The sequence below is a fragment of the Sarcophilus harrisii genome, chromosome 4 (genome assembly GCF_902635505.1).
Source record: "Sarcophilus harrisii chromosome 4, mSarHar1.11, whole genome shotgun sequence".
NCBI lineage: Eukaryota > Metazoa > Chordata > Mammalia > Dasyuromorphia > Dasyuridae > Sarcophilus > Sarcophilus harrisii.
This window is the reverse complement of record NC_045429.1, coordinates 323,405,800-323,427,754: the sequence shown is the minus strand read 5'-3', so window position 1 is coordinate 323,427,754 and position 21,955 is coordinate 323,405,800. Positions and strand designations below refer to the sequence as shown.

General features: G+C 36.1%; 1 protein-coding gene across 2 annotated transcripts in view; it reads left to right on the top strand.

Moving 5' to 3' along the window:
- Positions 1-21,955, top strand: part of MAP3K3 (mitogen-activated protein kinase kinase kinase 3) — an 89,021-nt gene that overhangs the window by 47,807 nt on the left and 19,259 nt on the right. For both annotated transcript variants that reach the window (XM_031965893.1, XM_031965892.1), the window contains 3 exons: positions 3,758-3,878; positions 15,464-15,597; positions 20,495-20,568. In XM_031965893.1, coding sequence (XP_031821753.1) covers positions 3,758-3,878; positions 15,464-15,597; positions 20,495-20,568 — 329 coding nt within the window. The remainder of the gene's footprint in view (positions 1-3,757; positions 3,879-15,463; positions 15,598-20,494; positions 20,569-21,955) is intronic.

The window sequence follows — 21,955 nt, the reverse complement described above, 5'->3', positions numbered from 1 at the left end:
TTAAACCTTCCCTCCAGGAAGCTTTGACTGATTCAGTCACATACTCTACATTGATAACACAATCCCTGATCTAACTGATTATTAATCTTTTTTTCTATTCTTTTATTTATGTTAACTATAAACATTTTGTTTTCCATCCTTTCCTATTAGATTGTAAGTTCTTGAGCATAGAGAATGTATTTAAATTAATCTCCACTACTTTTCCTACATACTTAATAAATTGAGTCCTCTCTGAGTGCTTACTACAATGCTGTTCTATTTCTGACTAGAGACTGCATGCCTTCCCTCCCCCAATACTTGCTTGCTTCCTCAGTATAGCACACTGACTGTTTTTTCCTCTCTGGCTCTTGGCAGAGCTGAGTTGTTGTACCATGAAGGCTTTAGCAAGAGTACTTACTTCCTCTTGGCATTGACTTCCTGTTAAAGCAGTACAGTTTGTCAAGACAGCCTTGCACGTGATAAAATCCATCTTGGGGAGGCTCAAGCTGGTTGCTTGGCAGCTAAGCTCAACTGTGAGTTGAGTCTTTTTCCAGAAGTACAGGATACAGAATTTGTTTTGGTCAGGTAATGATTTTTTCCATTTATTTATGTAAAAGAAAGAGAAATAATTAAAAGCTTTGACCCAGATAATTTATTAATCCTTAATTTTTGTCAGTCTTGAGGTTGTTTCTTATTTCCAATTTAAAATAGCTTGTTCTATTATCTTTGCCCTAGTCTTCTTAGAATGAAATGGAAAAGCATTTATTATGCACTTACTGTGTTCCAGGTATAGAAGAGCTGCAAATAGAAAAAGTAAAAGCCTCTGTCAAAGAATTTGCATTCTAATTTGGGCAGACATACATTAAGGGAATTTTAACTGAAGGACATATAAAAAAGGCTTAATGGTCCTTAGGGTATATTGGCATCACAGATGACAAAGCCAAGGAATGAATGAAGCATTTATTGTTCAGTAGCAGAGCAGAAGACAGTGTCCCAAAGTCAGGAAAGATGGTAAGGTCCAAGATGTGACACAAATGATACTTGGTAGTCTTTCCAGGATTATAATTGAAAATGTTTCAATTAATTGAAGTAGTGTGAGTGGTCATTGATTGTTTATAAGACTTGACTGTCATACATGCAGTGATCCTTTCCTTTTCTTTGAAGATCTGAGGAAAGGTAGAATCCTCAGAAGTCATAGTCCAAAGATGGCTGCATAGGAGTCTTCTTGTCCTCAGACATCATCAAAGAGTGTGCCTGCAGGTATCCCAAGAGGAGCAGCTCAAGTTTGCTCAAATAAAAGTGAACTCTCCTCCCAGTGACTGCTCAGCCTTCAGACACAGGGCTGTCTCTGCTTCTGCTTTTGCCACAGCTCTGTCCTAGATCCAAGGTGGACTTGAGCCAAAAGGGTCTTATAAAAACAGACTCTTAAGGTGTAGGATAGAGCTGGAGTTTCTTTGCTGGGGCTGTATGTAGCGTATACAGGAAGCTAGATTAGAATATGGGGACTATAGGCCTAGGCTAAAGGAAACACAGTTAACCAGAATTCATAGAAGGAGATTGAGCACAGCACAGAATGCAAACAGAATCTTTTTAAACTCATGACCAGTGTTTTCTTCTTTGGAGTTCAGGGTTTGGGTAGGAGCTCAGTGGGTTAAGGACTTTGACAAAGAGAAAGTGGGGCAGAGTTAGGTAAATGTTTCAGGATTGAATCACTTCATTTCAGGAATTTTGCTATCTCTATCTTTTAGATAAGAATCTCACCTGAGATTCTTATAGCTGCCTATCTTTCTGGAAGACTTTTTCAACTATTTAAATTAGTAATCTTAATAATCAAAGAAGCTAGAATTGAGGGATCCTTAATCTTCAGGGTTTTTTTTTCTCTTGAAAATGTTCAGTTGTTGTGCATACCCTTTGATCCAGCAGTGTTTCTACTGGGCTTATACCCCAAGGAGATACTAAAGAAGGGAAAGGGACCAATATGTGCCAAAATGTTTGTGGCAGCCCTGTTTGTAGTGGCTAGAAGCTGGAAAATGAATGGATGCCCATCAATTGGAGAATGGTTGGGTAAATTGTGGTATATGAATGTTATGGAATATCATTGTTCTGTAAGAAATGACCAGCAGAATGAATACAGAGAAGCTTGGAGAGAATTACATGAACTGATGCTAAGTGAAATGAGCAGAACCAAGAGATCATTATATACATCAACAACGATACTATATGAAGATGTAATCTGATGGAAGTGGATTTCTTTGAAAAAGAGAAGATCTAACTCAGTTTCAATTGATCAATGATGGGCAGAAGTAGCTACACCCAAAGAAAAAACACTGGGAAATGAATGTAAACTGTTTGCATTTTTGTTTTTCTTCCCAGGTTATTTTTACCTTCTGAATCCAATTCTCCCTGTGCAACAAGAAAACTGTTTGGATCTGCACACATACATTGTATCTAGGATATACTAGGACATATTCAACATATATAGGACTGCTTGCCATCTAGGGGTGGGGGTGGAGGGTGGGAGGGAAATATCGGAACAGAAGTGAGTGCAAGGGATAATGTTGTAAAAAAAATTACCCTGGCATGGATTCTGTCAATAAAAAGTTACTATAATAAAAAAAAATTTAAAAAAAGTTCAGTTGTGCAAAGGTAGTAATTAATTATGTATTAGGTATTTGTAGGATCCTGGTAGTATGGAAAAACTAAGATCCTTCATTTCTGTTTGTAATGTTCTCTTTAAAATGTAATGTTCTCTGGTTGAGGTTTTCTTGGGGTCTCTGGAGGCAGCCTTCCTTTCAGTTCAGTAATCACCACAAGTACAGCCAAGTGTTAAAGTCCAAATCTTTTATTATCTCTTTCAAAGTCTTGTCTCCTTCACTTGGGGCTCGGCTAGTTTTTCTGGAGGCCTTCCGGAGTCTTGGTTTCAGTGGATAAGCGAAGGAGAAGAACCTGCCACCAAGGTGGTGTGAGATGGGATGAATCTATCTAAGTCCAAGGGTTTGTCCTCCAGCCTTGTGTCCACTTGTCTCTGAATCTCTGAATCTCCCTGGCTGAGGCTTCTAGCTTATATGCTACACATTGAGTACAAACCAATCATTATATCACTAGGAAACCATTATTTGTTTAGGATTAAATCAGTGCTAGGATTAAACCATTGTCTCCTTAGTTGCACTTAGTACCTTGTTTCAGGTTCTGGCCTATAACATCTCCTTGCAGGATTAAATCAATCATACTGAACCATGCTAAATTAGATAACTTGTCTCTACCAATTCCACTGACTTAGTACCTTGTAAGAATCCTTTATTTCAAGTTCAGAGTTCTGGCCCATAACACTGTTTATTAAGGAATGACAGTGACTGAGGAGATGATTTTCAATAGATCTTCAGAAATTTAGTTCCTATTTTCTGCAGTGCCTGGCAGATAACTTAGGTTTTGAAGTAGTTTTGCCCCTTTCTTCAGGCCCTATGCAGTATTTATTAAAGAGGGATTTATAGATCTCTTTCTTTCTACAAATCTATTATATGACTTATGTTTCTATGGCTACATTTCCATCTTTTAAAATGGGACATCATGTACTATATGCCATTGAGGTCATTAGATTATACTGAGCAGCAGATTAGTTGCCAAGACTGAGGAAAAAAGGTTTTTGGGAAAATGTAAGATTAGTTTTTATAGAATATAGGTTTCCATAGTCTGGGTGAAGATGATTTCTAGATAGAGGACTCTTTGCATTTTCTATTCCTTAATATCCTATTTCAATCTTTTCCATTTATCCTTTCAGACGAGTTCCTCTCCGCATCTTGGAGTACCCAAGCAGGTCCGGATCAAAGCTTCTCAGTCTATGGGAGATGTAAATTCCATCTATCAGCCGCCAGAGCCCAGAAGCAGGCATCTCTCTGTCAGTAAGTAACTCCTTCAGTTCATCTTCATTATACTGTTTTTCCTCTCTTTATTGATACTTGTTCCCAGCATTCCCCTTCTCTGCTTTTCTTACCCCTCCCCCTTGCTTCATCTCTCTTGATTTCTTTTGCTTTCTCTTCTCCCCGTTTATCCCTCAATTTTTTTTCCTTTCTTCAACAATTTCATTCTTGCCCCTTTTTCCATCCTATTTCTTGATTTTGAACATTATGTGAAAATTGGGCTCTGTCCACCTTGGGTTGGGATTGAGGGTGGTGCACCATCCCAAAGCTCAGGCTTTTTCATGTTTGTTGTCAGAACTAGTTGTGGGGGGTCTGCAATTCTTCCCAGGTGTTATTATCCTGGGAGAGGTGTAGTCACTCCTCTCCTGGTCTCCATTCTAGTCTTTACCCAGTAAGGGCCCGTTTTCCCTGCAGCCAACAAGCCGATCGGTGCCAACAAAAGGTCTCATGTAATCTCTTTTTGACCAGGTGTCAGATCTTGTCTCTGGGCTGTGAGCTCCTGAAGTTGGTAGTGTAGCAGCTGTTGCCTCTCTTTAGGGAGGGTACCAAACTGGCTTCCACACTTGTGATACAAACATCATAACCACTTCCTAAGTTTCCTTAGGCTCGTCCTGACCGCTTGTTGTCTCTGCCACTCCAAAATTTGATTTGAAATGATATTTTAAAGTTGTGTAGAGCCCAGCTTCTTAAACTGTGGTTTGCAACCCCATATAGGGTTTCATAACTGAATGCAAAGATCACAAAATTATGATTTATCATCAGTAAATATTTGATTTGTGTACCTATTTTCTATGCCGGTATACTTAAGGTCATATAAAAGTTTCTTGGGCAAAAAAGGAGTAGCGAGTGAAAAAAGTTTAAGAAGCCCTGGTTTAGAAGAGAATGTTGAGGGAATTCAGCTAGCTTGCCTCTAACCTGCCCTTCCTTTCTTCAACAGTCTCACCAGCTACACTTCTTCACAACAGTCCTTATCTTAAAGGATGTAGGTAGTTGTCATGAAAGAAATGGAATTTGAACACATGAGTTCCAGTTCCAAATATTACTTAGGAATTTTGAGTGTCTTTCCTCCCCCAAGAAAAATATTTATAGATGAAGTTCTTAGAGATCTTGATACCAGGGTGCTTTGGGAAGGAGATATGTAGATATTGATAGTGTGGTTTTGTTTTGTTTTGTTTTTTCTTCTATTGTTCAATTACTGGTTAGCTTAAGAGATTTGGGTCTCAACAGGGAAAGAAGCTTCTAACATCTCTGTGGAAAAAAATAATAGACTGAAACTTATCACTCTGTAGAATTCACTATCTTTTGGACTAGATTCCTGGAGTCTGAGTAACAAGATCTAATTTGGGGATGATGTAATATGTATAAGAAACCTCACCCTTCTTTCTGTTGAGTTTACTGGCCAACCTATAACTATAATGTGTTTCAGTTGTCTTTATGACAGTTTTTCTTATAGTATGTTATGAAGTAATAAAGTAGTACCTGTGATCAATATAATACTAATTTGTTTTATTTAATTCTACTTGTTTATTACAAAAGAGGTGAATATGAGAATTAGGGGAAATGATATGAAAGAAAAGAATGTCAATAGAATATGTAAAAATATGCAGAAAGAAGCTTCAGAGAGAGAGACAAGAAAGATTGGTGGAGTACTACCATGTTAAACTAGATGTAATTTTTAAAAAATTGTGCATAGTAGATTTATGGTTTCATATGCAGTCTTCCTTTTTTTGTATATGGAAATATTTATTTGCTGATGTTTGCCAAGTCCATAACAAAAAAAATTATTTAAAATAAAATTTTAAATGTGTCTGGTGTTATTTATACAAAACAAATCTTTTAGTCAGTATTACTCAGTTAGACTCAGATATTAGTTTAATCTATAGTTTAGGCTGAAGAAGAAACCTCCAACTCTTCCAAAGCATCAGGGGAACCTGACTGCTTTCTGTAAAGCAGTATTGAGATAAGTTTTGAGGATATCTCACTGGGTCAGCTGCTTGAACTTGTCTAAAAATGGCTTACTTTGAGGGACATGCAGAATAAACACATCACTAAATTTTGACTTATTTAGCAGTTTTTTGACTTTAGGCAACCACTGATAGTGTTGCTGGACTGAAAGCATGTATGTAAGCATTTAATCATTCTTACAGTGTCCACCTTTGCATTGAAATCACTGAGTATTAGAGCATATATTGACTTAGTTTGGAAGCACTTATCAAGTTCTTAAAATATTCTCTACCTTTTTATTTTCTGCATCAAATGTTAACTTATGAGATGTAGTTATCTTCATATTTTTTGCGTATGTTTATTATGAACACCGTAAAGTTTACTAACCAAAGTATGATTGGGATTAAGACTGATCCTGTGTTTTCATTGTTATGAGAAATTTCTGGGTGAGAAAATTTGTTCTGACGTTTCAGGTTGGCACTTTTTCTGCAACATATAGTGTTAGAGAATTGCCTAGAATACTGAGAGGTTCAGTGATTTGTCCAGTCACACAGGTAGATTATGTCAGAGATAGGAACCAAAGTGTGCCATGAAATATTTCTTACTCCCTCTGGAAGATGCAATGAAACCAAATCTTCTTATTCTTTTATTTGCATTTCCAAGGAGAACCCATGAATCATCCTTTAATTTAAGTGCAATTTAAAAGAAAAAAATTTAAAAAAAATAATTTAAGTGCAATTTCTTTAAGTTCTAGTTTCATTTATCATGGGAATGTCAGCATTGATATAGTTCACTTTTTCCAGTGACAATTCAGTTTGTTGGTACTTAGAGCTCTTGTATTGAGCATCAATAGTTAAATTAATATGTGTGTGTAAGTATATATAAAAACTAAAAAACTTGTTTTTGGGAGGACTCTTTGCCCTGTTTTTACCACTCATCTATCTCTGGAAGCAGAAGGAGCCATACAGAATTAAGATCCATTTAAAAATTTTCCTTTGTTTTATGAGTTAACATGGTTAAAAACCAATTACTAAATGACCATCATTTTGGTTTTTTTTTGGTTTTTTTTTACATGACCAAACCGTTATTTTGCTGTACAAAAAGAATCAGACTCTGAAATATTGTACAATTAGCTTGTGAAGGAAATAAAAAATGCAGGTGTGCATAAATATGGGGATTGGGAATTCAATGTAATGGTTTTTAGTCATCTCCCAGAGTTCTTTCTCTGGGCATAGCTGGTTCAGTTCATTACTGCTCCATTGGAAATGATTTGATTGATCTCATTGCTGAGGATGGCTAGGTCCATCAGAACTGGTCATCATATAGTATTGTTGTTGAAGTATATAATGATCTCCTGGTCCTGCTCATTTCACTCAGCATCAGTTCGTGTAAGTCTCTCCAGGCCTTTCTGAAATCATCCTGTTGGAATGACCATCATTTTGATGATGAATTCCTTCATATCATGATGCCAGGAATATGTTCAAAGACTTTCTAACTTTGCAGAATTTGCCATAGCGTATGTTCCTCGGACACAGTCTTCAAGAACTTAAAACCATTGCTATACCATTATTAGAGGGAAACTTGGTGAAGCCTGAAACTTATAAGAAACATTGAATATAGCTATCTCTATATATACATATATAAATGTGTGTGTGTGTATATATATATATACTATTGACTGTAAGAAATAAGAAATTTTATCTGTTTTGTTTTGTTTTTTACAGAGATCCATGATCTCTTTAATGAGGGTCCTCTCTCAGTTAGTACATATTGCATTCTATAAATATCTTCTTAGCCTGTGTGACTTTTATATGTGTTCTACCATAAATCTCTAGCTCCATATCCTCCTAGATCTTGTTCACATTTCATGGATATAATTACAGGCCTAAGGCTCTTATCCTTCACTTTAGCTTCATGTCCACAGTCTCAGAGATAGAAGAAACCTCAGAGGTTTCCTGACCTCATTATACCTGAACAAGATTCTTCTATAAATATCTACAACAAATGAAATCCAGCCTTTCCTTGAAGACCTTCACTGAAGTGAGGCAGGGGGGAGGAGAAGGCAATCATTTCCTGAGGCAGTTCATTCCTTTTAGAGAACTCTAATTGTTAGGAAATTTCTCCTTATATCAAGCCTACATCTTTCTATCTTCAACTTCCACTTTCTGCTCCTTCTTTTGGTCTCTGGGACTATGTAGTATAAGTCTAATATTTTTCCCCAGCTGACAGTTCTTCAAATATTTGAAAAATAATTATGAAGTGTTCTCTTCTCCAGGTTAAGTATCCCATTATTTCAACTGGGAATGCATAATTTTGAAACATCTCACCATCCTATTCACCCTTTTCTGATAAACTGGAAGAGTGTCCAATAACCTTTCTAAATTGCTCCTTAGAACTGAACATGTTCATATGATCTTACATGGGGAATATCACTTCTTTAGACCTGGACACTATTCATTTCTTAAGTAGCCTAAGAGTACATTAGATTTTTTTTTGACTGCCACTTTTATACTCTAGTCTCATATTGAGTTTACAGTCTACTAAAATCCCCAGTTATTTTTTCAGACAATCTGTAGTCTAGCCTTTTCTCCCTCATCTTATACCTCTGAAGTTGAATTCTTAACTTGGTATTGACTCCATAGAATATCATGCCTTTCCTTCTTTTCAGCTGCCTTGCTTGTATTGTTTTTCCCCATTAGATTATAAACTCTTTAGAAGGTAGAGACTGGTTTTTTTTACCCTATTTATATTCCTGCAAGTAGTACAGTATCTGCACATAATAGGCATTTAATAAATGTTTATTGTGTTGAAATAAATTTTTGAACTCCAGTATAAGATCTGCATATATCCTTATTAAATGTAACTTTATTAATTCAATTCAGTGTTCTGGATTGCTCTTTGAGGATCCTGACTCTACTATCTCACATGTTAGTTCTAATTACAGAGTTCATTATCTGCAAATTTGATAAAAATCCCATGTATGCTTTTATCTAAGTCATTGATGAACATGTTAAACAGAACCAGGCCAATGATAGAATCCTAGGGCTTGACCTTGAACTTCATTAAATCTAATCATTCAAATGCCAAATCCACTACCTTTTAGCATACATCTCTCCATTTTAATATTGACTTTCTCACTATTTTCTACAGAAATTTAATGATTTTCATAATCTTAGAGTTAAAGGGACCTCAGAAATCTTTTAATTCAATCCATATAAGACCAGGAAATCTTACTTAACTTATCACAATATCCCACTTCCATCCAGAGATGAGAAAAGGTAGTCTTGAGATAAGGCCCTTGAAGGAGGTAATAGATAAAGCAGTTACATCTCAGAGGAAACCAAAAAAATCCCAAAGACTAACTCAGCCAGCAAATAGTTGATTTTCATGTCAAATATAAAGAAGTAGTCATTAAGGGCATACCAATCTAAGGTGTAAATTCATTTGCAAAACACTGTGGAGGAGGAGAGTGAAAGACATAAACATAATCCTAAAATAGAGGTCAAATGTAAGGTTCAAAAACTTAACATAAAACTGCTGTCAAGTCATTTAAGGAGCACTTTGGAAATTGGAAGAAATATTAAATAACTGAATAATGCAGAACTTTTTTATAATGATTTTTATTTTTAATGGTAGTAGAACCAACACATTTACAATTTTAACATTTACCTCAATGTTTGCTCAGTATATCACTTGAAGAAGTGGAAATGACATGTAAGGCTAACTCAGAAAGAGTTTTTGAGATCAAACCAAGTACATACAAGCAAGAAATCTGGCTGAATACATACATTCCTGAAGCATTGAAGGATGATTTTGCAAGCTAGTGAGGAAAAAGATATAAAAAGAATAGGAAAGAGGGACTCCAAAAAGAGGAAATTTACTTCTTTCATCTTTATAAGATAATGAATTGTAGATGATTTATGGGTAGCCTTGCTGAAAATATGAGAAAGAAATGGAAGCATTTGCAGGAAATGTTCTATATGTTCACATTCACAAAATTGACTGAAAAGTGTAAAAAATACAGGCTCAGACTATTGCTTATTAATTTCAAAAAAATGCTTGTGAGAGCAGAAGACCTCCTTAAAGGCTTTTTTCCAACAATACATGTCTGCATATATTACAATCATTAAGGATTCTTTGATAAAGCAACCACAGAAGAAACTCTGTTCAATGAATTTTCAGTTATTAATACCAAGCAAGATATATGACAAGGAGATGTGCATTTGCCAAAAGTATTTTCATTTAACAAATGTCTGATATAGACTCGGAGATTTTATAGAGATATGTAAGGCTTTTAGATGTTCCTATTTTTAGATAATGTTGTGCTTGTTGCATCAAACCCCAGGAGATTATAGAATGTCCTGGATAAGATTATAACTGTTCAAAAGTTTGGCTTAAAAGCTACTCCAGAAAAAACAAATGGACAAAGAATTCATATTGTTCATACTGATAAGAAGTTGGATTAACAGTCTTTCGAGTTAGTATATCTATATAGGGCAGCCATTGCAGATGGACAAGGAGGGCCCAGAATTGAGGAAAGCAGGTTAGATTACATTTAGGAAATTGTGAAGTGCTTTTAATGAAGAATAAAAACTATGGATGACCCAAAAGGCAATGAAATTACACATCCTGAACATAAATGGGATACACATATTTCTAGCAGTGTTCTACACTTAAGTATTTACTTGTTTTACTTAGATATACGTCTTTGTTGTAAAGGAAAGTTCTATTAGAATGAGGAAAAGAAAAATCATTGGAAAATGATTAGTAATATAAGAAAGAAAAGAATCAATGTAATAATTTATTTCTTAAAAAACACTTTAATGTAACTTATGGACAGCTCACACATTGCACTTAAATGTAAATATAAATGTACTAAATGTAAAATGACCAAGCAGAAGATTCCCAGCATACTGTCAAGTCCTCATTAGAGAATCCATGAGAAAATATGGATCAGGAATACATAAAATAAGAACTTGGAAGTGATTTGCAGACTGTGTCAATGAGAGGAAGTGAAATAACAGATCCGTTGAAGCAGTAAAAGCATTCTACTAATCACTGCAAAATACAAACTTGTATAAGACATTATCCTTGACATCAAAGCAGGGTTTAGTAGATGGTCTGGTAGAGAAGGGAAGGCCAAGTATATAAATATTTACGATATAAGGCAATAGGGGATAAAATCATTTAATTGATTGTAAAATGCCATAGGCATTCAGATAATAGGAGTCATTATGCCCGAGATCATTTTGGAACGTATAAGAAGTAGCAGTAGAGTTAGACCTTGAGAAAGGAATAGGTTATCCACAGGTAGTGAGATTGGCTCATGTGAGTTCATACACCAACCTCAGGAGAGCCTGGGAGAAAATGTCAAAAGGCTTTTTGAGCTTTAATTTCCAGTCAGGGACTTTCACTTTTTCCAATACATGCTGTGGCTTGCAAAGAGCCAGCTACTATCTGATAGGCATCGGGCCAGGGGTTATTGTACACAGGCCAACATCTGTGGACAGGAAAAGGAAGTCTCCCTAAACCAATGTCTATCAGAGGAAGTTAATGGAAAAACTAAGAGCTGGCAAGATTACTCCAAAGTTTTTTCAGTTTTATGTTTATCTTCACTTCAGAAACAGTAGGAATTAGTTAAAAATGTGTAAGCTGTCAGAAACTTAGTGAGGAAGAGGGTGAAAATAGGGCAGAGTGAATAGTGTAGGTTAAAGGGACATTCTAATGATCAGCTAATATTTATCAATCATAATGGTAAGCCTCTGCTGGATACAATAAAACAAACAAGAAATCTCAACAGAAGTCTCCTCTGTAGCTCCTAGAAAGCAAAACCAGCTAGGGAATTGTAGGCTCTCCAGACTCTTTCAGTCTCATATTTTCCATAGGTGTTAGTATTAGTGTCAGAGGACCTCTCTTGTTACTATCAAAAATTAAGAGACTTGGCTTTCTCCAAAGGGAGGATATGCCTCAAAATTTCTCATTGGACCTAGACTGTCCAGCTCACAGGGAAGAAGCCCAATTGTCAAGTTGCCATCTATCCATAATCTAAAGGGTCTTGTCAGGTATCTGTGGTCTGTTTCAGTCCATCACAGCACAGATCCTGCTCCAAATCACCTTGTTGTTAAGCCTCTCAGAAGAATCTTCCCTGAGAATCTAAGATTTTTATGGCCCAACTTCTTGAACTGTGGGTCATGACCCCATATAGGAGCTAAATAACTAAATATGGAGGTCGCAAGATTGTGATTTATTATCAGTAAATGTTTGATTTGTATCCTATGTTTTATATACCCAGTGTCACATAAAAATTTCTCAGAAGAAAAGAGGTCACAAGTGAGGAAAGTTTAAGAAGCCCTGGTCAATAACACTTCATTTGGCAACTGAGTCAGTAGTGTACTTCTGCCAGTAACAAGCACAAAGTGAATCAGGAGAGGAAAGGATGATGGCCCTGAATTTGCACCCAGAGAAGATAGTACCATAGAAGGAATGCTCTTCTTAGTGTCAGGAGAACCGAGCTCAGGTCCCTACTTGGCCACTCACTGCCTGGATAACCACAAGCTTTACTTGTGGAACTTTACTTTCCTCTGCTGTAAAAAGAAGGGATTAGACTAGATGGACTCCTTAAGTGCCTTCCAGTTCTTTATCTGTTATCCTTATCGAAGTCAAGTGGTGGCTGTGTAAATAGAAGCAAGATTATGTGGTGTATCACAGAGGTAAGAGATATGATGGTAGAAAGAACTCAGATCAGCAAGCCTTTATTATGGACATGATATGAATGATGACCCAAAGCAAAACCAAACTTATAGCAGTTAGCGACAAGTATTCATAAAGAGCTTTTAATATTACATGCTGAGTATTGTGCTATGTATAAGGGCTAACAACATAGTGAAAGAAACTATTGCTACACTTAGGGAGCTTGCATTCTAACTGGGGAGACAAATCCGTCTACAAGTAGATACAAAATTTATATAAAGATAATATTTGCAAACAAGATAGTTTGGAGGCAGGGGAGCTCTCAAAGTAGTCGGAGGGTATCAAGAAAGGCTTTATGTAGACTGATAGTTCTTGAGCTATATTATAAAAGAAAAGAGGGATTCTGTGAGGCAGAGGAAGTGCATTCTAGGCATAGAGCATGGCTGGTGAAGAGACATGGAGGTGAGAGATGGAATGTCTGGTGAAGAACAGAGAAGGCCAGGTTGGCCTTGGAGTTTTAATGGAGGAGTAATGTATAGTGAGATTGTAAAACAGATTGGGGCCAGATTATATAGGCTTTAAAAGCTAAACAAAGGAATTTATGTTTTATCTTAGGGATGATAGAAAGCTACTGGAGTTGATTGAGTAGTAGGGAGTTGTGGTCAGATCTGAGCTTATGGAAAATCACTACTGGAGAGAAGGGAAATTTGAGTCCAGGAGATCAGTTAGAAGTGTTCCAATAATCCAAGCAATTTGTGATGAGAAACTAGATCAAGTGGTGGCTGTGTGACTAGAAGCAAGATATGTGGCATATCACAGAGGTAAGAGATAAGAAGGTAGAAAGAAGTCAAATCACATCAGCAGGCATTTATTATGGACATGATATGAATGATGACCCAAAGCTGAACCAAACTTGAGAAGAAACAGTTAGCGACAGGAGATACAGAACAGATCAATGTCATAAAAATCCAAAAAGGAAAAAGTATCCTGGGGAAGAAACGTGAGGGTAGTCACATGCAGCAGATTGATTAAGAAGGATGAGGACTAAGAAAAGACTATTATTCTTAGCAGTTATTAGATCACTGGAAGAAGCTTTGGAATAGAAGAGAGTGAGATAGGGGACTGATTAGCACAGAATAATAATACTCCTTTGCTGAAGCCCATGCCTGGTTGAAACTGGATTAACATGACTTTTTAATGAAACTTGTCAGACCAGCAGGCAAGGCTGTGATTCTTCTTCAGGCCCCACTCAGCCGCAGCCGCTTAGGACAAAAGGAGGCTGATGGGAGGAGTAATCCAGAGCTGAGGTTTGATAAGGAATAAATAAGTAGCAATAGGATCAGGGGAAGAGGAATTCCCCTTCATGTTAAACAGCCAAACCTTCTTCTTGATAAGTGAAAACTGTAACAGAATTTCCACTATTACTTTCAAAATCCTGAACTGGTCATTTTTTCTAGACTCTTTCTAAAAGAGAAGAGAATATTGTCAGCTTCCCAAATGATTCTGGTTAAGAATGGTGTTATGCCATTCTGGAGAGCAATTTGGAACTATGCCCATAGGGCCATCAAACTGCGCATGCCCTTTGACACAGCGGTGTTACTACTGGGCTTGTATCCCAAAGAGATCATAAAGGAGGGAAAGGGACCTGTATGTGCAAGAATGTTTGTGGCAGCCCTTTTCATAGTGGCCAAAAACTGGAAACTGGAGAATAGCTGAATAAGCTGAATAAAGTGAAGAATAGCATGAACAAGTATATGACTATAATGGAATACTATTGTTCTATAAGAAATGATCAGCAGGATGATTTCAGAGAAGCCTGAAGAAACTTACATGAACTGATGCTAAGTGAAAGGAGAAGAACCAGGAGATCATTGTAAACACCAACAAGATTATATGATGACCAATTCTGATGGACATGGCTCTTTTCAGCAATGAGATGATTTAGGCTGGTTCCAATGGTCTGGTGATGAAGAGAGAGGAGAGGACTGTAGGGATTAAGTGTGGATCACAATATAATTTTTTCACCTTTTTTGTTATTGTTTGCTTGCCTTTTGTTTTCTTTATCAATTTTTTTTCCTTTTTGATCTGATTTCTCTTGTGCAGCATAATAAATGTGGAAATATGTTTAGAAGAATTGCACATGTTTAACATATTGGATTACTTGCTATCTAGGCAAGGAGGTGGGGGAAGGGAGGGAGAAAAATTGGAACACAAGGTTTTGCAAGAGTGAATGTTGAAAATATCTTTGCATGTATTTTGAAACCAAAAAGCCATTTATTAAAAAGAAGAATCATGTCGTGCTCAAAGGATTTGAATAATTCAAGTGATAAGGAGTAGGTAGAGAATTCTGGACCTTTGTTCCAACCCCAGCTTCTATCTGAGTGACCTTGGTCAAATAATGTTCCCCTCTTGGGTTTTGATTTCCTTACCTGTGGTTGGATTTGGTGATTTCAAAGCCTTCCTCAAGCTATTTATTTTCTTACTTCATTGTGAATTATAATGTTTTTATTCTGGATTGGGAATTTTAGAAAATACTATCTATATGTGCTTATCAATTAGAATTTGTTCACTAGAGTTTATTTTGACATATGACTTAATCTAAGCTCTTCTTTATGCCTCTTTTTTGACTGAGTCATGTTTTTCTCAGGATAGGACTTGATTTGCTTCTGGAGCTAAGATTCCAAAGGTTATAATTGGGAGAAGCCATGGAAATATAAGGAAATCTGGGACTACTTTAGAGATTTGTGCTGGAGTTTTTTAAATTAATGGAGCCATTGTAATTCTTGCAACTTATAGTATATATGAACTTTGTTCAGGGGTTGGAAACGCTGGACTTGCCCCACTACACACTTGTTCTTTTCCTGCTACTCATTTCTCTGAACTTTTATTAAAAACTGTTATCAAAGATACTTAATTGTCTTTTTGTGCTACAGGCTCCCAGAACCCTGGCCGAAGCTCACCTCCCCCAGGTTATGTGCCAGAACGTCAACAGCGCATCGCACGACAGGGATCTTACACCAGTATTAACAGTGAAGGAGAATTTATTCCAGAGACTAGTGAACAATGTGTGAGTATGAAGGTGTAGGAACCACATAAGTATGTAAAATCTTATATGTTGACCCAAGGGTAGAGCCTGATTAGAATTTGAATAATACTTGGGGAGATTATCATCTGAAATCAAGTTGCCTGATATAAAACAGTAATGATTTAAGATTCTAATAAAGGTAGGTAGGGCTTGCAGATTGTTTCAGATTGCCCTTTTGGGATTACTCAATATTGATAATATTACCTCATCCATTTTCTGAATCTCAACTTTTCTGGTTCATAATCTTTTTTTTTTTCTTCACTCTATTAAGCCTAATAAGGCTCCAAGGGATTGAGCCACAATAAGTTCACAATATACTGATTTGTAAATCAGAAAATCAACTTCTTAATTTAAAGAATGATGTGCTCTTCCTGGGAAGGTTTTCCAAAATACTATTCTTAATTTCTAGCCATAGAAATAAAGTTTTAAAAATAATAATAATCAGTTGTTTACTGAAGGGGAATCAGAATGAGAGAATTTTAATCAAGCATTTAATAAAAGCCTACTTGGAGTACAAATATAAAAAAGGAAAGTTTCTGTTCTTAGGAAGCTTATATTCTATCAGAGGAGACTTATAGTCTAGTGGGCAAATAACAAGCATACACACACACACACACACACACACACAGAGATATATATAAAAGATATGCAAAAGAAATACAAGATACATTTTTGGAGTGAGGCACAAATAGCTGGGGACTTCATGTAAATGTCCCTTAAGCAGAGTTTTGAGGGAAACAAAAGACTCTAAGAGTTAGTTGCCAAGCAAAATTTTATTTCCAGGCATAGGGATGTCCAGTGCAAAAGTGTAGCTGAAAGATGAAGTGTTCTGTATTAAGAAAAATAAAAAGTTTAGTTTGGCTCAACCTGGGTAGGAAAGAGATTAATACATATTATTATTATTTTATATAACTATATAACATATAATTATTTCCTTTGAGGTTGAAAATTTTGACAAATTGGGGCTAGATTGTAAAGGGCTTTAAAAGATAAACAGAGGAGCTTGTATTGGATCCTAAAAACAATGAGGAGTCACTGAAGTTTGCTAAGGAGGCGAGTGGCATGGTCAGATTTGCACTTTAAGAAAATCACCTTGACAACTCTTTAGAAGATAGATTGGAATGGAAAGAATTTTGCTGTAGGAAAATCAGTGAAGAGACTGCTATAGCAAATCTAGGCAAGCGGCAATGAAGCTCAGAACGGGGTTAGTGACCATGAGCAGATCAAAAGCAACAAATATGAAGAAGTTACTATTAAGCTTTATCAACTGATTAGATATGTGAGATGAATAAGAGTGAGGGTTTGGAAGATAGCAATGAGGTTGTGGATCTAGTTGACCCGAAGGATGGTGGCCCCCTCATCATTAAAAATTGTTTGGAAGAGAGGTGCATTTTGGGAAACAGATAATGAGTTCAATTTTTAAGGTTAAGATGTTTATTGAATATCCACTTTAAAATGTCTAGACAGTCCAGTGGAACTGAAGAGAGAACCTCAGGTTGAATATATAGATATCTGAGAAGTACTTTAGAGATAATAAATTTACAAATAGGAGTTGATTCAATCACCAAGTAAGAAAGTAATGAATAAGAAGTATTTAGCAAAAATGCATCATTGATGCAATTTGACATAGTTTTTCCACCTTTATCTTGGAGACATGTTGATGTTAAGAGAGGATCTTTTGATTACTCGTGTGTTTTCACTTTAGTCTCTAGGACGAGTTCAGTAACTTTTAAGGAAAAACATTAGTCAAAGAATTTAGTCATGCATTTATAGAGTAGGGACTTAAGGAAAAGGAGCTTCAGTTATAGATAACTAGCATTGATCACATTCCTTCTCTTTCTCCACACTTCTTGGTAAAGAAAAGTTTAGGTGGGGGAAAAGAGGAAAAATGGAAGAGTATGTGATGGAAGGAAAGATACGTAATAGTGAACTTAAATGAATGAACTTAGAAAAAACAGAAGAGAATAGTAGAGTGGATTAGGAAGCAGAATTAAATGATATTTTTTGAAAGCATCTTAAACACTTCAAACAAAAAGATTCACATAATAAAAATGAAGAGTTGGAGCATAATTTTATCTTTTAGATTAATTTTAAAAGCCAGACATAGCAGTCATGATTTCATGCAAAGAAACACTAAAAATAGACATAGCAGACAAATTGCATTATGCTTACAGTCACCATGGATAATGAAATTCAATCAGTATTTAATATAGATTTATAGCATCTGAATAGTTAAAAGAAAAATTTATCAAACTATAGATATACTTCAGTTTGCCTCTTTTCCACTTAAGACCACGTTTTTTTATCCCCCCAATTTCCATTCTCTCGGTTGAGAATCTTGATTTTTTACTTAAAAAAAAAAAAAAATGAAGGCCATTTAACCTAAGTTTCCCTCAAAATTTCTTGAGATTAATTCCTACTCACTTTTCCTTTCCCTCTCAGTCTCTGACAAAATAGTAGCACTTCTCTTTGCCAAACCTAGCCCATGTGTGCTTAATTTCATCCCTTCCTATCTTCAAGAGATTGAATGCCCAAGTCATCCCACCCTCCATTTCTTGAATCCTCAACTTCTCTCTATCACATGACTCCTTCCCCCTCACTATCAAATATGTCTAAGTCTCCTTTATCTTTAAAAACCTTCACTAGACCCTACCACCCTCTCAATCGATTTTTTACCCTTTCTTAGCCAAATTATTTTAAAAAGTTGTCAGTACTTGCTATCTCTTCTTTCTCTCCTCTTACTCGTTTAATTCTGCATTCTGGCTTCTAACCTCATCATTCAAATGAAATGCTCTCCCTAAAGTTATCAGTGATTTCTTAAGTGCCATATCTGATGGTCTTTTCTCAGTCTTAATCTTTTTCAATCTTTATCTGCTACATTAGACACTACTGACACTTTTCTCCAAGATATTTTTATACACACACACACACACTTCCTCTCTTGTAGCCTCATCAATTCCCATGGTTTAACTATCATTTCTATACAAATGACCCCAGATTTAGCTAGTTCTAGCAGTGTTATGGGCCAGAACTTGAAACAAGGTACTAAATGGAACTGAGGAGACAATGGTTAAATCTAGTTTAGCATTGATTTAATCCTACCACAAATAATGGTTTCCTAGTGATATAATGATTGGTTTATACTCAGTGTAAAGCATATAAACTAGGAGCCTCAGCCAGGATTAATTTGGAGAAATTCAGAGGGCAGAGAAGACAGGCGGGAACTCAAGCTCTTAGAAGCAAGGAGAGAGATGGGCCCCTAAGAAAGCTAACAGGGCCCCAGGAAAGGAGACAAAACTTGGAAAGAGATAGTAAAGGATTTGGACTTTAACCCCTGGCTACTTGTGTGGTGATTAATGAACTGAAAGAAAGGCTGCTCCCAGAGACCTCCAGGAAACCCAAACAGAGAACATTACATTTTGGTGCCTGAACTACTACATAGCTCCACTGAGCTTTAGTTCTAAATTACCAGTTGCCTTTTGGAGATTTCAAATTGGATATCCTGAAGACATTTTTTTTCCAGAAAGTGTTTTATTTTTCCAAATACATACAAAGATGATTTTCAGCATTCACCTTTATAAAATCTTGAGTTCCAATTTTTTTTTTCCTCTCTCAAAACAGCAAGCAATCTGATATAGGTTAAACATGCAATTCTTCTAAACATATTTCTATATTCATCCTTCTGCACACACAAAAAAATCAGATCAAAAAGGAAAAAAAATAAGAAAAAAATAACAAACAGCAGCAACAAAATGTGAACATACTATGCTTTGATTCATATTTAGTCCACATAGTTCTCTTTGTGGATGTGGATGGCTCTTTCTATCCCAAGTCTATTAGAATTGCCTTGAATTACCTCATTGTTGAAAAGAGCCACATCCATCAGAATTGATCATCACATAATCTTGTTGCCTACTCATTTCATTTATCATCAGTTCATATAAGTCTCTCCTGATCTCTAAAATCATCCTGCTAATCATTTCTTATTGAACAATAATATTCCATAGCATTCATATATCTAACTTATTCAACCATTCTCCATCCACTCAGTTTCCAGTTCCTTGCCACTATAAAAAAGGCTGTCACAAACATTTTTGCACACATGGGTCCTTTCCCTTTTTTGTGATACAGATCCAATGGAGACACTGCATCCTGAAGACATCTTAAATTCAGTGTATCTAAAATAACTTATTACCTTCCTAAACTTTCGTCTCTTCAAGACTTCCCTATTTATATTGTAGGCATCACCATCTGTTTAATGTTTTGGATTCTTATACTCTTGGCATATAGGTCTCAGTATTTTCTTGAACTACTTACTCTCCCTCATTCCACATTTCCCAAATCTTGCCATTTCTACCATCACAGCATTTTGCATACAAACTTTTTTGTCCAAGAAATGATTAAAAATATCTCTTCCTTCACCATAAGAAAAGTAGAGACAGCTAATATTGTGTAAATATAGTCAACAAACCTTTATTAAATGCCTACAATGTGCCAAGTATTATGTTAAGCACTGGAAATACAGAAAAAAAAAGGGGGGGATTTTCAAGAAGCCTCCAGTCTGATGGGGGAAACAACCAAAAAACCATCTGTCAGAAGCAGAAGGCACTAGCATTAAGGAGATTGGGAAAGCCTACTTGAACATGGTAGGATTTTTGCTGGGACATGAAAGAAGCCAGGGAAGCTAAGAAGCAGAGGGAGAGGGGAGGAGCATTCCAAGCAAGGGGTGCACAGCCAGTGAAAATGCTTGGAGTGAGGACGATGGAAGTATCACTACATCAAAGTGAATAGAGCTGAGTAAAATAGATGAGAAAGATAGAAAGGGGCAGATTATGAAGGCCTTCCATCTGCCAGGCTACTACATGGTGTTTCTTTACAGATGCTGGATCCCCTAAGCAGTGCTGAGAACTCCGTGTCAGGAAGTTGTCAATCCTTGGACAGATCAGCAGATAGGTAAGTAGTATGACCAGCCACAGTAGGGTTTTGGTTTTGTTTTTATACCAGTAGAGTGAAGATTAGTTAACTAGTCCTCCTCAGTTCTGTTTGCTTTAGCCAAGGTTCTCTCAAAAGGAACTGCCTATGTGGGGACAAACTTCACTTTTCTGGAGAAGAAACTTATTACTACAATACTATCTAAACTAATCCATTTATTTAATGCTATACCAATGAAACTCCCAAGAAACTATTTTACTGACCTAGAAAAAATAACAAAAAATTCATCTGGAAGAACAAAAAGTCAAGAATTTCAAGGAAATTAATGAAAAAAAAAAATACAAATGAAGGTGGCCTAGCTGTACCAGATCTAAAACTATTATAAAGCAGTGGTCATCAAAACCATTTGCTACTGGCTAAGCAATAGAGTAGTCGATCAGTGGAATAGATTAGGTTCACAGGACAAAATAGTCAATAACTATAGCAATCTAGTGTTTGACAAACCCAAAGGCCCCAGCTTTTGGGATAAGAACTCACTATTTGACAAAAATTGCTGGGAAAATTGGAAACTAGTATGGCAGAAAGTGGTCATTGACCCACACCTAACATCATATACTAAATTAAGGTTCAAATGTTTCATGATCTAGATATAAAGAACAAGATTATAAATAACTTAGAAGAACATAGGATAGTTTACCTCAGCCCTGTGGAGGAGGAAGGAATTTGTGACCAAAGAAGAACTGGAGATCATCATTGATCACAAAATAGATAATTTTGATTATATTAAGTTAAAAAGGTTTTGTACCAACAAAACTAATGCAGACAAGATTAGAAAGGAAGCAATAAATTGTGAAAACATTTTTACATTTAAAGGTTCTGATAAAGGCCTCATTTCTACAATATATAGAGAATTGACTCAAATTTATAAGAATTCAAGCCATTCTCCAATTGATAAATGGTCAAAGGATATGAACAGACAATTTTCAGATGAAGAAATTTCTAATCATATGAAAAGGTGCTCTAAATCACTATTGATCAGAGAAGTGAAAATTAAGACAACTCTGAGATACCACTACACACCTGTCAAATTGGCCAAGATAACAGGAGAAGATAATGGCAAATATTGGAGGGGATGTGGGAAAGCTGGGACACTGATGCATTATTGATGGAATTGTGAATGCATCCAATCATTCTGGAGAGCAATTTGGAACTATGCTCATAAAGTTATCAAACTGTGTATACCCTTTGATCCAGCAGTGTTTTTACTGGGATTATATTCCATAGAGATCTTAAAGGAGAGAAAGGGACTCACATGTACAAAAATGTTTGTGACAGCCCTTTTTATAGGGACAGGAAACTGGAAACTGAGTGGATGAATGGCTGAAGAAATTATGGGATATGAATGTTA